The 14,619-nt window shown below is 51.6% G+C and overlaps 1 protein-coding gene across 1 annotated transcript in view; it reads left to right on the top strand.

Annotated features, from left to right (window-relative positions):
• Ccdc12 (coiled-coil domain containing 12) overlaps nt 1-14,619 on the top strand; it is a 57,522-nt gene that overhangs the window by 26,080 nt on the left and 16,823 nt on the right. Inside the window, exon 2 of the mRNA XM_004640686.3 lies at nt 8,839-8,906. Within this exon, the coding sequence (XP_004640743.2) occupies nt 8,839-8,906 (68 nt within the window). The remainder of the gene's footprint in view (nt 1-8,838; nt 8,907-14,619) is intronic.

The raw sequence follows: 14,619 nt of genomic DNA, 5'->3' as shown, positions 1-14,619 counted from the left end.
TTTTTTTTTTTTTTTTTTTTCAGACCTAAACATTGAACTCAGGGGTTCTCTACCCCTGAGCTATACCTTCAGGCCTTTTATTTTTTGTTTGGAGAGAGGGACTTAGTAAGTTGCCCACATTAGCCTTGAACTTGCAGTCCTCTTGCTTTAGGCTTCTGTGTAGCTAGGATTACAGATGTGCACCACCACACCTGACTAAGGCTTATTTAATTTTTTATTGGTAATAGACAAATAATAATTGTATATAATTATAGGGTACAGTGTGCTGTTTTGCTACATGTACCCATTGTAGAAAAACTGAACACCTGGCCTGTCAAGCTCATTCACACATCAGTGAATTCTCTGAGTTACCGTTGTTTTGAAATACGAACTTGTAAAATGTACTTTTAAAGCATTTTTTAGCAGTTTTGAAATATACAGTGCATTAGTCACTGCCCTGTTGGTCACCAGGCTGTGGAGTAGATATGTAAACTCACTCCTGTGTGCTGGGAGCTTCCTACCCTGTGATCCACACCCCTGCCCCCACTTCCCTGGAATTTGCTTGCCCTGTCTGCTCCTGAATGTGGCTGCTTTAGATTCCACACGTTAGCATGGTCACGCAGGCAGTGTCTCTCCATGCCTGGCTCCTCTCACTTTGCATCACGTCCTCCAGCTTGTCTGACCTGTTTGAAGTGATAGGGACTCCCTCCTTTCCCTGAGGAAATAGTATTCCATGTGTGTGTGTGTGTGCGCTCACGGGTGTGAGCACACGTGGGTGTTACGTGCGCCTGTGAACATGCACAGGTGTGTGCACATGCCATGTTTTCTTTATTCCTCACCCATTGATGGGCACTTGAGTTAGTTCCTTTTGGGCCTTGTTTTTAGAGATTAAGAGTGATCCCAAAACTATTCTCAAGAAAGGATACCTTGTCCCAGTCACCTGAATGGTGTTATGCGCAGGCACTGGTAGGTCTGTTTGCAGCCAGTTAGTTTAACAGTGACAGGCCATCCGGCTCAGCATTGATCTGGATCAGTGTAGAGGCGGACTTAGGCAGACACTTGTTCTGTCTCGTGATTCCTGGAACTTGGATGCCTGGGCTCATGGGGTTTCTCCAGTCTTTTTTTTTTTTTTTTTTTTTTTTGGTACTGGGAATCCAGCTTAGGACCTTGCACTTGCCAGGCAGGCACTTGTGCTGCTGAGTGATATGCCCAGCCCCTCATGGGGTTTCTTGAACAGGATGGGAGTAGGTTGTGAGAACAGTGGCTCATCCCCAAGGAAGAATAGAGTATGGGACTTGGGCACCCCAGGGTGCCAGGCTGTTTCCTAGAGGCCACTAGCTGGGGTCCTGGTCACCTTACTTAGTCCTCAGCCCGAGTTAGCAGGGAAGGAGACAGGCGAATGTGGGCCTTGGGAGGAAGGCCTGGCCAGGACCACCTCCAGCAGTGAGTCTGGTTGGGCTCTTGTGGCCTGCTGCATGGAGAGGAGCAGCAGGAGCTGGTCAGCCCCACTCTCCACAGGACTTCTGGGGCATTGTTTCCCGTGGGGCTGGTAGAGATGAAGTCCTGGCAGTGGGAAGGGCCGTCCTGTTCTTCTGTGTCCCATCCCCATTCACAGGTTCCAGCCCAGTCTGGGCAACTTCTCAAGATCCCCAGGACCATCTCAAAGTTTAAAACTAAGGGGAAGGGATAGAGCCCTGCTCACTCACTGGGTTTAATCCCCAACCCCAGTTTTTTGGGGAAAAAAAGAGGTGTTGCTCAGTGCCCTGCCCTGCTGCACCATCCTGCCTCAAGTCCCACTCTATCGCACCCTCCAGCCCACTGCCATCTCTGTCCCTTGCGCCATGGGCTGTAGCTCTCAGGAATTTGAAGAGCTCAGGTTCTCACTCTTCCATGCTGCACCTCTTCCCTTGGTGCCACCCACTCCAAGCCCTCCACGCCAGAAGTTGCACCCTGCTGTGTGGCCAGCCAGTCAGTATTTGTGAACTAACAAAGATAACTCCTAACCCAGTGCCAGGCTGGTTTTTCAGGGGATTTGTGGCAAGACTAGGACCAGGACTGATCTGGGGCCAGCTCTCCTATGCTGCTGTGATGTAGCAGGACATCTGTGTGCCTGTGGTCTTGGCCGTGAGGTGTGGACAGTGGGCTTCTACAAGGAGCTGTGGACAGGCACCAGCCCCTCTGCCTCTTGTCTGCCCAGGCCCACCCTAGTCTGCCTCAAGAACACTGCACTGGGGCCAGGGAGATAGCTCATTAGGTCCGGAGTTTAATCCCTGATATCACAAAAAAAAAAAAAAAAAAAAAAAAAAAAAAAAAAAACCCTAAAAAAAAACCCCAAAACACTGCATCCCTCTCATTGTCTCTTAGCTCCACCTCCTCTTGTCAAAGGCGCCTTGGTTCTCCCAGGAGTCCTGTCTGTCTCCACGATGCAGACTCCTCCCCTCTCCCCACAGCCTGACCTAGTTCCGGCCTCTTATCTGAGGTCCCTATCTCCATTTTCCTGCTGGGCACTTTTGTTTTTCTCTGTTCACAGCCCCTTGGGAATGGCTGTGCTTGCAGAACCAAGGCCCTTAGCAGGCCTCAGCCTCCAGCCTGGTGGTCCCTGGCCTCCCTGCCCTATTGTCTGAGCCCACCTCTGGCAGAGCCCTTAGCTTTTAGAGTTCTTCGCACGTTCCACCTGATAGTCTCCAGGGCTTGGTGACACTGCTCTGCCTGCTCCCAGGACTGCTGAGCTAGGAGACTTGTATTGTGGCCCTGCTGCCTTCTCTGCAGCCCTGCCCTTCCTGTCAGGGTCCAGTTCTCTTTGCCCCTCTGGTCCATTCACTCAGCCTATGGCTTTTTTGATTCCTCTTGTAATAGGGCTGTGATGTCACCTATGACTGTCCTTGTTCTAGTTGATGAGGAAACCAACGTGAGGCAGGTGGTATAACCTGCCCAAGGCCACAGCTGAGACAAAGCAGAGTCGAACTTCCCATCCTGAGCTGTGCCACCACTGTGCCCTGCTGGTAGGCCAAGTCAGGCCTGTGGGTGCAGAGAAAGAGACATCACGTGTCCCCAGGAACTTGCTTGGGGTCAGAACGGGTGGCCCTAACTCCAGTCTCTGCCCGAGGGAACTGCTGTGTCTGGCCAGGGGGCGGTGGCAGAGAGCCCAGGGCTTATCTTCCCATCTGGAGTGAGTCAGACTCCTGTGGCTGCCCTACTGCCCTGGTGCCCTTGGGACCCAGCTCCCAGTGCACTCATAGGAAATTGCCACACCCTAGAACCCCAGGAGAGGTTGGGTGACCTGCCCCTCCTCAGGCACTGTATGCCCATCATTCTGTCTGTGATGTTCCCTCACCCTGAGCTTGAGTTAGAATTGGAAGAGCTCAAACTTCCACCTCTTTCTAGAGGATGAAGGTTTGAGGCCTTTTTTCTTTTCTTTCTTTCTTTCTTTCTTTCTTTCTTTCTTTCTTTCTTTTCTTTTTTTTTTTTTTTTTGTCTCTATTGCTGTTTAAATACTGGGGATGAACCCAAAGGACAAGGGTTTGAGGCCTTTTCTCTGTCTTTCTGTGTGTTTGCTTTAAAACTGGGAGTGAACCCAGAGACACTCTGGGCTACATTCCTGGCCCTTTTTATTTTCTATTTTATTTTGAGATGGGGTCTTACAAAGTTACTCAAGCTGGTCTTGAACCTTTGGTCGTCCTGCCTCAGCCTCCTGCGCAGCTGGATTGCAGGCAGGCACCACCACACACGGCTTCCTTGTTTTTTCATGGTGGTTGTGCAGAGGGCTGATTCCTGAGGAAATGGCAGCAGCCCTCTCAGACTGGCCTGGGGGTTGTGACTTGTTCTGTACCTGAGCTCTGCTGTGCCCGGGCTGGCTCAGGAATGGGCTAAGCCTGGGAGGAATGTGGCTCTGCTGACTGCTCACAGCTCCCTACTCCCAAGGCAGAGCCCTGGGCAAGCCTCAGGCTAGGGAGGGGCTGGTTCCTTGTGTCCCTGCCTCCAGGACAGTAACCTTGAGCAGGTAGCCACAAGCGCCACAGGCTGGGTTTGTGAGTCCTTCTGGCCTGGGCCCCCTCCCTATCCAAGTCATCCTGGCCAGCCAGCTGGGTGGGTCATCTTTGCAGTTTCCCCTTGCAGCACACTGCCTCCAGTAGTGACCACTTGTACCCCAACCAGATACCTAGGATTGAGTGGAGGGTTGCTTCTTTCCTGAAACCCCATTCCTTGCCTTGGTCCAGGGGTGCAGAGCACTCAGAGCACTGAGCAAGTCATCTCCACCTGCTCCTCTGTTTGCACTGAAGTCCTTGGGGCTCCTGCTTTGTTTGTCCCTGGCCCGAGGCAGAGCCTGCAAAGCATGGTGTAGGGGCTATGGGAGAAAGGGGACCTTTTCTCAACCTGGTGGGAGGGACAGTGGGAGGGGTCAGCAGCCATTCTCCCCTGCTGGCTCCCTGGCTGTTGGTGACAGCACTGGTAGCAGTGGCCTTGCCTTTGGGCCACAGTGAAGCTCTGTGCTGTCTCTCATCCTGTGCCCCATAGCTGGTAGTCAGCAACTGATGCCTCCCACAGCAGGAGCTGAGGGGCAAGCCCATCGTCATAGGTCTGAGGACAGGGGGCCATCTGAGCCAGACAGAGCTCAGACATCACCATGGGGCCTCACAGGCATTAAGGGACAATAAGGAACCTGCTCTTCTGTCTTCCCAGTGCTCTGGAAGACTGAGGCAGGAGAATTCCAAGTGTGAACCCAACCTGGGCAGTTTAGTAACTCAGGGAGAACCTGTTTCAAGGATAGATGTTAGGGAATGTTGCGTAAGCCATTTTATGCTGGTAAACTCGGTGACAGGTGAACAGGCAGTCCTTGAAAGGCACATATGAACAATACTGACTCATGAGGAAACAGAAAATCTATATGGTCCTGTATCCAAAATCTCACAAAGAAAACTTCAAGGGGGCTGGGGAGATGGCTCAGTGGAATAAGCGCTTCCCTGGCAAGCGCAAGGGCCTGAGTTCAATCCCAGGTTCTGCCAAAAAAAAAAGATAAAAAAAAAGAAAACTTCAAGCCGGGGATATAGTTCAGTGGCGTAAGCACCTGCCTGGCAAATGCAAGGTCTTGAGTTCAATCCCTGGTACTGCCAAAAAAAAAACCCGCACCAACTTACGACCAATGTGGCTTCTTTGAATTTTCTAACATTTAAGGAACAGTTGATACCAGTCCTGCCCAACTGTGATTTATTTTGGGGCCCTAAGGCTTAAACTGGGGTTTTGTGTATGCTAGCACCAGCACCACTGAGCTGTACCTCTAGCCCAACCTGTTATTTTATTTATTGACTTTTGAGATGAGATTGCACTGTGCTGCCCAGGATGGCCTGAAACTTGAGTTCAAGCAACCATCCTGGCTGAGCCTATCCGCTGGGACTGTAGGTTTGTGCTACCACACCTAGCTCTGCAGTCGGTCCCCCGCCACCCCGTGGTACTAGGAATTGAACCCAGGACTGTCACACTGAACTGTTTTCCAGATTTTTAAAAAATCTTTTATTTAAAAATAATTATTTAGGGACCGGGGAGATGGCTCAGTGGAATAAGCGCTTCCATAGCAAGCGCAAGGGTCTGAGTTCAATCCCCGGTTCCGCCAAAAAATAAATAAATACATAAAAATAATTATTTATTTGGCGTAGGGTCTCACAATGCAACTTGGACTTGTAGCGATCCTCCTGTCTCAGCCTCCCCAGGGCTGGGATTACAGGCATGTGCCCCCACACCTGGTCCCCAGTTTCAGTGGCTGGCACAGCATGCCCAAATTCCAGGGCTGGCAGGGCATGTAGTACTGGAGAGCAAACCCTGGCCCTTTTTTTTTATCCCCCTGTCTTTAGGACAGGGTCTCACGGTGTAGATTGGACTCATAGTGATTCTCTTGTTTTCAGCCTCCCGAGTGCTGGGATTACAGGGGTACACCACCATGCCCAGTCTCAGTCGCCGTCTCAGCACACCCCATGGGCGGGGCCAGCATGGGGCCCAGGCCCTTTCATCTGCCTAGGCAGGTGCTTCGGTGGGCTGAGCTATCAGGCTGGCCCTTGAAACTTGAGAAGGATTTTTTTTTCTTTTTTGGCTGGCTCAGGCTGCCTAGGGGCGGGAAACTCTGGTCCTTGAGCTTGCCAGGCAGGTGCTTAGTCCACTGAGCTATCTCCCCAGTTTTTTTTTTGTTTTGTTTTGTTTTGTTTTTGGGTTTTTTTTGTTTTTTGTTTTTTGTTTTTGTATTTTTGAGATAGGGTTTCACTATCTAATTCATACTGGCCTTGAACTCACTTTGAAATCTAGGCTGGCCTCAAAATTTAAGTGATCCTCCTGCCTCAGCCTTCTAAGTACTAGGATTGCAGGCATGCACCACCATACCTGGCCAAATCCACTTTATTTAAATTTTATTTATTTATTTTTGTTTTGATGCAGGGTCTCATAAAATTGTGTAGTCTAGGCTTGAACTTGTGATCCTCCTGCCTTAGCCTCCCAGAGTACTAGAATTATAGGCACATACCACCATCCAGCTTCTAATTTTGTTTGTGAAAGGGTTGTCTCTGCTAAAAGGATTTCAGACATTACAGAGCAGTTCAGTCAGCCTTTGTTAGGCCAGAGTTATTCCTGAGACTCCTGCAGTCCTGCGACAGAGGCTCCTCCTACTCCTAGGAGCAGAAGCTGGTAGAGAGAGGAGCTGATCGGTGAGGGGTCAGGGTGGGATAGTCCTGGCTCTGGGTGGCCCCCCGAGACACCTGCACTGATGAAGGCCTGGGTATGAAAAGGAATAGCTGCTGGCTGCCCACAGCAGTGGGGGCCTGTGCCCGGAGTCTCCAGGGGATAGGAGTTGCTGTCCTCTGGAGAATGAGAGCCAGTGAGGGCTGGAGCAGAGAGCACTGAGGGCGGTGCTCTCTGGGGGTAGGCAGGAGGGAGTGGAGCAAGTGGGGAGATGGAGAAGCAGCTTCATTCTCTAGAGCAAACACTGGTTGGCTGGCTGGCTGGAGTGGAGGACAGGCATGGGGGTCGTTTAAGGGACCCAGAAGGGCAGGTGTCTTGGATCCCAGAGCACTGGACGTCCAGCTCTGCAGCTTGGGCTGGCTGGAGCCAGATCTGACTCACATGGAAGCACAGGAAGGCACCTGAGGTCAGAGCCCTTTATAGAGACGGTGCTTGACAGGCAAGAGGTCCGGCCAAGACCAGAAAGAACTTGACCAACCTGCAGCCAGCACAGACAGGTGCTGTGACTTTGGCCAGGTACTTTCCCTTTTCCTTTGCCTGGCAGCTGTGTCCTGGGTTTGCCCACAGGTGGAATAGGACCTGGAGTGACTGAGCACGGGGTCCCCAATTCTGAGCTGGGTGGAGTCATGCTTTGTGACTTAGGCCAGTGTTAGCACCCCAGAGACAGTCCTCTCACGGATGCTGGATCTCACCTGAAAGTCACTACCTAACAGAAAGGCTAGGGACACTGCCCATCACCTCTGTGGCCTGCTCCTGCCACCTGTATGTCTTTTATTTGAGTCCCTGCCTGCTCAGCCTCCCAGGCAGGTGTCTTCTTTATAGTCTCTGCCATCCACAGCACTGGGGCTGCACCCTGCCTGCCAGTGGATGAGCTTTTTTTTTTTAAATGTCATTTAACTACTTGGGCATTTTCTCATCTGTTAATGAGTGACTTGGGCGCCTAGGGGTGGTGGGATATGGGAGCCTGGCTAAGTCTGACCTTGCCCAGGGCTGGCAAGGAACCTGGTTATGGCTGTGACTGGGCCTGCAGAGAAGGCTTTCTGCGGAAGGTGTACCCTTGCTGCCTCCCCACTCTGCTGGGTGAGCCTTTAGCAGGGCAGGTGCACACCACAGTCAGCCTGCGGCCCCGTGGGGATGTGGGGAGCACTGACCTGCCTCCTTGTGAGGGCTGTGCTCCCCGCTGACCGCCCTCCTACCTCTATGGTCACCAAGCTGAGCCTCACACACGCACAGTTGGGCCCATGTCGGTCAGATGGCTGATCCACAGCAACAAGACTGGAAGCAAGAGAGCTCAGGGCTGCTGCATGTAGAAGGAGCGGGTGGTATCCTTCTGTTGTGGGTATTGGGGCACCTGAGAACAGGTGCACCATGCCAAGGGTGACATGAACAGGACTTCTCTAGGCTAAAAAAGGTGCAAAGAGATGGGGCACACCTGCATCCCAGCCATGCAGGGGGCTGAGGCTGAGGGTCACTTGAGTCCACAAGTTACACATTAGCCTGGGCAACATGACAAGATACTATCTTGGGAAACATCAAAAACAGAAAAGTGAAAAAAAAAAAAAAAAGTGGGAAGTAGGAGGGACTGGTCAAAAGAACTAGATTTGGGAGAAAATTTTCCCTTAGAAATCTCAGAACAATTCCCTTTGCCTCTGTCTCCTGTGGTTCCTTAAAGGGAACCAAATAGCATTTCTGGCTGGGTATGATGGTGTGTGCCTATAATCCCAGTACTGGAGGCTGAGGCAGGAGGGCCAGCCCGAGCTATGTAATGAGTTCAGGGCTAGCCTGAAGTATGTAGAGACCCTGTCTCAGTCCCCCACCCACTGGTATTTCTGGAGAGGCCTCAGGCCTATAGGGGAGGTTAGGAGGCCTGAGCTCTGTTTCAGCCCTGGGTGCTGGTCCTTCTTCCCCACCTGCCCTTGCTCCCTTCAGACCCCTGAAGGTGGCTGGCTGCAGACATGGTTCCTGTGGCACACCCAGCTCCAGGTCTCCCTGCCTGCTAGGCTCTGAGGCCACCGAGTGTCAAACTGTGAGGTGCTGGAGTAAGTGGCTCCCAAGGTGTTCGATCTTCATCAGCTTAGTGCACCCTGGGCTGAAAGTGGGAGTGGCTGTCTGAGCAGTAGTTTTCTCCCTTTCCTGCAGGACAAGGAAGATGGGGAGCCGAAGACCAAGCAGCTCCGCGACGAGGAGGAGGAAGGCGAGAAGCACAGGTCGTGTCTGCATGCGGCACTCGGTGGCTGGTGGCTGTCTGCCTACTCCCTTACCAGAGCCAAGCGCCACACTCTTCCCCAAATCCTCCTCTTGTTGGCTGTCTGGCTTCTCCTGCTACTGGCCCTTTCCCTTTGTGTTCTGTGTTACTGCAGAGTCAGGCCCTCTTTCTCTCTCTCGAAGGTGAGCACTGCTTTGGTGACAGGGCTGTGTCCCCCTCACCGCCACCTCAGCATATCCTGAGCAGCACTGTGTTCATCCAGCTGTGCTGTACTCTCAGCATCCTCCCTTCCTTGACAGCTGACCTCAACTCTAGGGCTGCTGCTCAGTTATCTTCCTCGGTGGTTTCTTTACATTGTCGATCTTACTCGCTAAACACTGGTGTGCAGTTGAGTCACTACAGGTTGCCAGACACAGCCCATGTGGGGGTCTGGCCACACTTCCCTCTTGGGCCTGCACAGGTGGTACCTCCATTCCCACAGAGCTTCAGAAATACCTGTGCAGGTGGGGTGCATGGTGGCGTAGTAGAGCACTTGCCTAGCATGTATATAAGGTCCTGAGTTCGATCCCCAGCACTGCCAGAAAAGTATGGGCATGGAGGAGCTACTAGGTGAATGTTTAAACTTTTAAATTTTGTTACCACTAAATGACACAAAGTCATGAATCCCCCTCAAAATCCTCCCCCTCACCACTTTGAACACACTTATCCATCACTCTTGCCATGTCCTACAGCTTTGGAGTCCTCTCTCCTGATGCCAACTTGTGCTCTTGTGGCTGCCTGGATGTCCAGATTTGATTGAAAACTTTGACCTTTCATGGTCATTTTGACTTCAGAAGAGCCAGGTAGTGCCAGATCTGGTGAATGAGGTGGATGAGGACACAGTGTTGTTATTAGAGCTGCCTTTCCTTTGGATGGGACTTGGCAGCGGCAACATTCACTGTATTTATAGCACACCTTATAATGACGTTCTTAATTAATTTTCTCGTTGCTGAGACAAAATACCGAACGCCCAAGGTTAAGGAAGGAAAGGTTTATTTGGCTCACAGCTTACAGAGGTTTCAGTCTGTAGTTGACTGGCTCCATGTAGCGTAGTGTGGCAGAGGGACACCGCAGAGGAGAGACAGTGCATGGCAGGCAGACAATAGCAAAGCACGCAAGGGACAGGATGAACCTCTTTTCTGTTCCTTACATTCAATCCAGGTTACTGTGATTAGGACAGTGCCAAACCCACCAGTGGACTGATAGTGATCACCCATCCTTAAGCCTCGTACCCTTAATCTCAACCTTGCACCATGAACTGTAGCATTACACTGTTGCACCCTGGATTCAGCTGTCTCTGAAAAAGCCCCACCTATGACTGCATGAGGCTTTGTGGGACATCTAGACACAAACCACTCAGGAAAGAGGACTCCAGAACTGCTACAGAAGGTAGCAGGATTGATGGGATGAGTGTATTCAAAGCAAAGAGGGAATATTTTGAGGGAGATTCATGGCTGTGTGTCTCTACTATAATAATTTTTTAGATATATACATTTATTGTATTTTTTAATTACATCTTTGTATGTGGCAATGCGCCAGACGCAACCTTCCTGTTTGTTTGTTTTTTGGCAGAACCAGAGATTTGAACTCAGACCCTTGTGCTTGCCAGGCAAGCGCTTATTCTACTGAGCCATCACCCAGGCCCCTATTTATTTATTTGTTTGTTTGTTTGTTTAATTTATGTATTTGGTATAGGGTCTCTGTGCAGCTCAGACTCCTAGTGATGCCCCTATTTTCAGCCTCCCCAGTGCTGGGATTACAGGTGTGTCCCACCATGCCCGGTTTTGGTGGCCAGTTCAGTGCACCTGGGGTTCTGGGGCTAGCATGGCATGCGGTGCCAGAGATTGAACCCAGGTCCTTGCACTTGCCAGGCAGGTACTTAGGGACCCTAAGGCAGCTGCACGGGCTCTCACGGCACCTCCTCACCCTGGAGCAGATCCAGACACTGTTCTGCGTGTGTCATTGCAGGCTCCTCGTCCCCTCTTCTGGTATAGATGTGTGACAGTTGTGCTCCAGGAGGCCTTGATGCAGAGAATGGAGGTCCCCTGCTGGGCTCTGGGTTCTGTCTTCCTCAGCCCCTGAGGTCCCTGGCTGGTGATGGAAAGGTAGCTGCCAGGTCGTCAGCCCTCTGCCCAGAGATCCCAGCTTGTGTGGCTCATAGTGGGGCCTGTAGTCTCCAGTATCTGTCATGACCCTGCGGGACCCTTTTGTTTACTCTGGCTAGTTCTGAGGCTTTAAGTCACTGGCCAGAGCCTGAGTTCCAGTGTCCTGGCTGTCTTTGATTTGCTGGTGGTCTCAGTACTATGAATATATATATGTTTTTTTAATTTAAAATTTTTAGGGGCCGGGAAGATGGCTCAGTGGAATAAGCTCTTCCCTGGCAAGCGCAAGGGCCTGAGTTCAATCCCTGGTTCTGAAAAAATAAATAAAATAAAATTTTGATACTGGGGATTGAACCCAGGTCCACTTGCATGCCAGACAAGCACTCTGCCACTGAGCTCCATCCTCAGCCCTTGTTATTTTGAGACTGGGTCTTGCTAAATTGCCTAGGTGGCTTGTGATCTTCCTGCCTCATCCTCCCAGGTAGCTGGGGTTGCAGACATTTCCCACCATCCATGGCTTCGATGATCTGTTCTGAATCTCTCTTTATTAGGAAAGAAGTGTCCTTGGTTAGTGACAGGTGGGTCAGACAGTAGACTTGCATGTTGGACCATGTGGGTGATCTCAAATGTGATGTCCAGTGAAGAGCAAAGTGGGCTTCAGGATGGAGGCCTGCACACAGAGCTGTGATGTGAGGGTGACTGCCCACAGTGCTGACCTCATGGTTGCCTGCCTTGTTCAGGATGCCAGCATGGGCCTGGGAGGCAGCAACACTGCCCACCACAGACACTGTGGGCTGTTTACTATGGGAAATGGATGTGATGTTAGGAGCTACACAGAGGTGTGGCAGTGCCCTAGGGAGGACAGGGAGTATAGCGGCCAGGCCTGCTTTTTAAATTTTTTTAATTTTTATTCAAGGCCAGGGGTTGAACCCAGGGTGTTGCACCACATGCTGGGCAGGTGCTTTATCACCAGCACATCTCCAGCCTTTGATTTTGTTTTTATTTATTTATTTATTTATTTTATTTATTTATTTTTTTTAACATTTATTTGTGTGTGTGTGTGTGTGGCCAGCTCAGCTCACCAGGGGGCGCAGCTGGCTGGCATGTGGTGCTGGGGGATCGAACCATGGTCCCTGTGCTTTGCCAAGCTTGTTCCAAGGAGGTGCTTTAGACCACTGAGCCATCTCTCCAGCCCCGATTTTGTTTTTAAAAAGGACAAAGAAAGGGGCACACCTGTTACACATATGGCAAAATGCAGTTTTCATTGACTGCGGAGCCCAGCAGATGAGCTGTGTTCTTCTCTGAACTGTTTAAAACTGAAAAGGAAAGAGGCCAGGCCTGGCCTGCGCGCCTGCAATCCCAGCACTCGGGAAACTGAGATAGGAGCATTACAAGTTTGAAGTCAGACTAGACTATATAGCAAAACCCTGCCTCCAAAAAAAGAAAATAGCTGGGCGTGGTAGCACAGATGTATAGTCCCATCATTCAGGACATTTAAGGCAGGAAGACCACTTGCTCTGGGCTGGTGGCCAGAAGTCACCAGAAAAGATAGTGTGGCTTCAGGGCCACCCTCTGCAGGCTCTGGCAGGTGGGTTCTCTGCTTGCCCTGGGCCACTGCCTCACCAGCACCTGTGCCACCTGTATTTGCTGCCTGCCAGGAACAGTGGGCTCTTCTGACCAGAGCACGTCTGATCCAGGAAGGCTTTCTGAGAGAGCCAGACCTGCTGGACTGCACCTTTGGCTCAGGGCTGTGGGTGGCCCGTCTTGGAGAGCGTGGTGCCCAGAGGCTGTGTCTCTCCAGGGAGGGGACCTCGCATTCATTTGTACCTCAAGTCCAGAGCAGGACCCAGCAGGATGCTTGTGGATTGGAACCTGGAGGCCACAGTTTTGCCATAACCCCCTTAGTGGGGGAAAGGTGGTGAACTTCCTGCTCCAGTGGAGGAATGGCTTCTGGGGGCCCTGGGGTGGAGCAGCCTGCTCCTTCCAGGTGACCTGGGTGACCCACTTTCCAGGCCCTCCAGAAGTGTCCCAATGAGTGCAGGGCGTGCTTGGGGTCATCGCTGGCTGAGAGCTGCCGAACAGGGCCTTAAGGAGAACACGCCTTTCTAGAATCTGAGGGTGGAATTTGAGCAATGAAGGCCCAGAAGCCTGAAGCTGTAGTCTCACTAAGTGGGTGTGGTGGACCTTGCTGGGGAGGCATTGCCAGGGATCACTTCAAGTTCCTCAAGTGTAACAGATCTTGCCTGAGGCCTGGGTGGCCTGGCCCAGCTCCCATGTGGTGGCAGGCTCTCTTCCCTTTCCTCCCCAGCTCTTTCTGCCCTACCATCCCACCCTGCCAGTGGCTCTGAATGCCAGTTCCTGGACCCCAGGCACCCTCCAGATCACTTGGCATCCCTTGTGGAGGCCTGATGGACTCATACATACCACACAGACCTATAGCTGGTGACCAGGTCCATCAACCTGCATAGCTGATTCATCATGGTTTTTTGGTTTGTTTGTTTTAACCTAGGGACATGGGGAAATAAATGTTGAGACAATTCCTGGTTCAGCAATGGGCCTTGAAAAAAATAGGAACTATAGAAATAGACCCAGAGCGCAGGCCCAGCAAGTGAGTGAGACCGCCTGGGGCTGATGGATCCTGAATAGACCCAGAGCACAGGCCTAGCATGTGAGTGAAATGACCCATCCTGCATAGACCCAGAGTGCAGGCCTGGTGTGTGAGTGAGACCACCCGGGGCCCGTTGGATCCTGAATAGACCCAGAGTGCAGGCCCGAGTGAGTGAGAGGACCTGGGGCCACCGGATCCTGAATTGACCCAGAGCGCAGGCCCTGCGTGTGAGTGAGACAACCCTGGGCTGCTGGATCCTGAATAGACGCAGAGTGCAGGCCTGGTGTATGAGTGAGACCACCCGGGGCCCGCTGGATCCTGAATTGACCCAGAGCATAGGCCCGCTGTGTGAATGAGACCACTTGGGGCACACTGGATCCTGAATAGATGCAGAGCCTAGGCCTGGCATGGAACCCTTCAGCAGAACTCCTGCAGTGAGGCTAGAGGCAAGATCCACCCAGCTGATTCAGGAGCAGAACATCTTGCCAGAGTGGCACAAAGAGTTCAACTCCAGCGGCTGCAGTAGAAAGAAGTGGAGCACAGTAGCCAGACCCCAGCCAGATCCAAGCAACACCCACCTGGAGGAATCTGAACCTTGTAGATCCGGACCTGGTGCTAAAGTAATAACTTTATCTAAGCTCTATACCAAAAGTCAGAAGACAGTGGTATACAAAATGACAAAGAGAAGGAACAAAATGCAGTCTCAGGCCCCGAGTCCACCCAGCACAACTGCAGAAGACACTAGCGTAGAGGAAACTGGAAATCACACCCCTGAAATCTCTGAAATAAGTGTTGGAAGTAAAGAAACAACTGCAGGGCTGGTGAGATGGCTCAGTGGTCTAAAGCACCTACTTAGAACAAGCTTAGCAAAGCACAGGGACCGTGGTTCAATCCCCCAGCACCACATGCCAGCTAGCCCCGCCCCCTGGTGGGCTGAGCTGGCCACACACACACACATACACAAA

This window comes from Octodon degus, unplaced genomic scaffold, assembly GCF_000260255.1.
Source record: "Octodon degus isolate 3935 unplaced genomic scaffold, OctDeg1.0 scaffold00126, whole genome shotgun sequence".
Taxonomy (NCBI): Eukaryota; Metazoa; Chordata; class Mammalia; order Rodentia; family Octodontidae; genus Octodon; species Octodon degus.
This window is presented reverse-complemented; position numbering and strand designations above follow the sequence as displayed.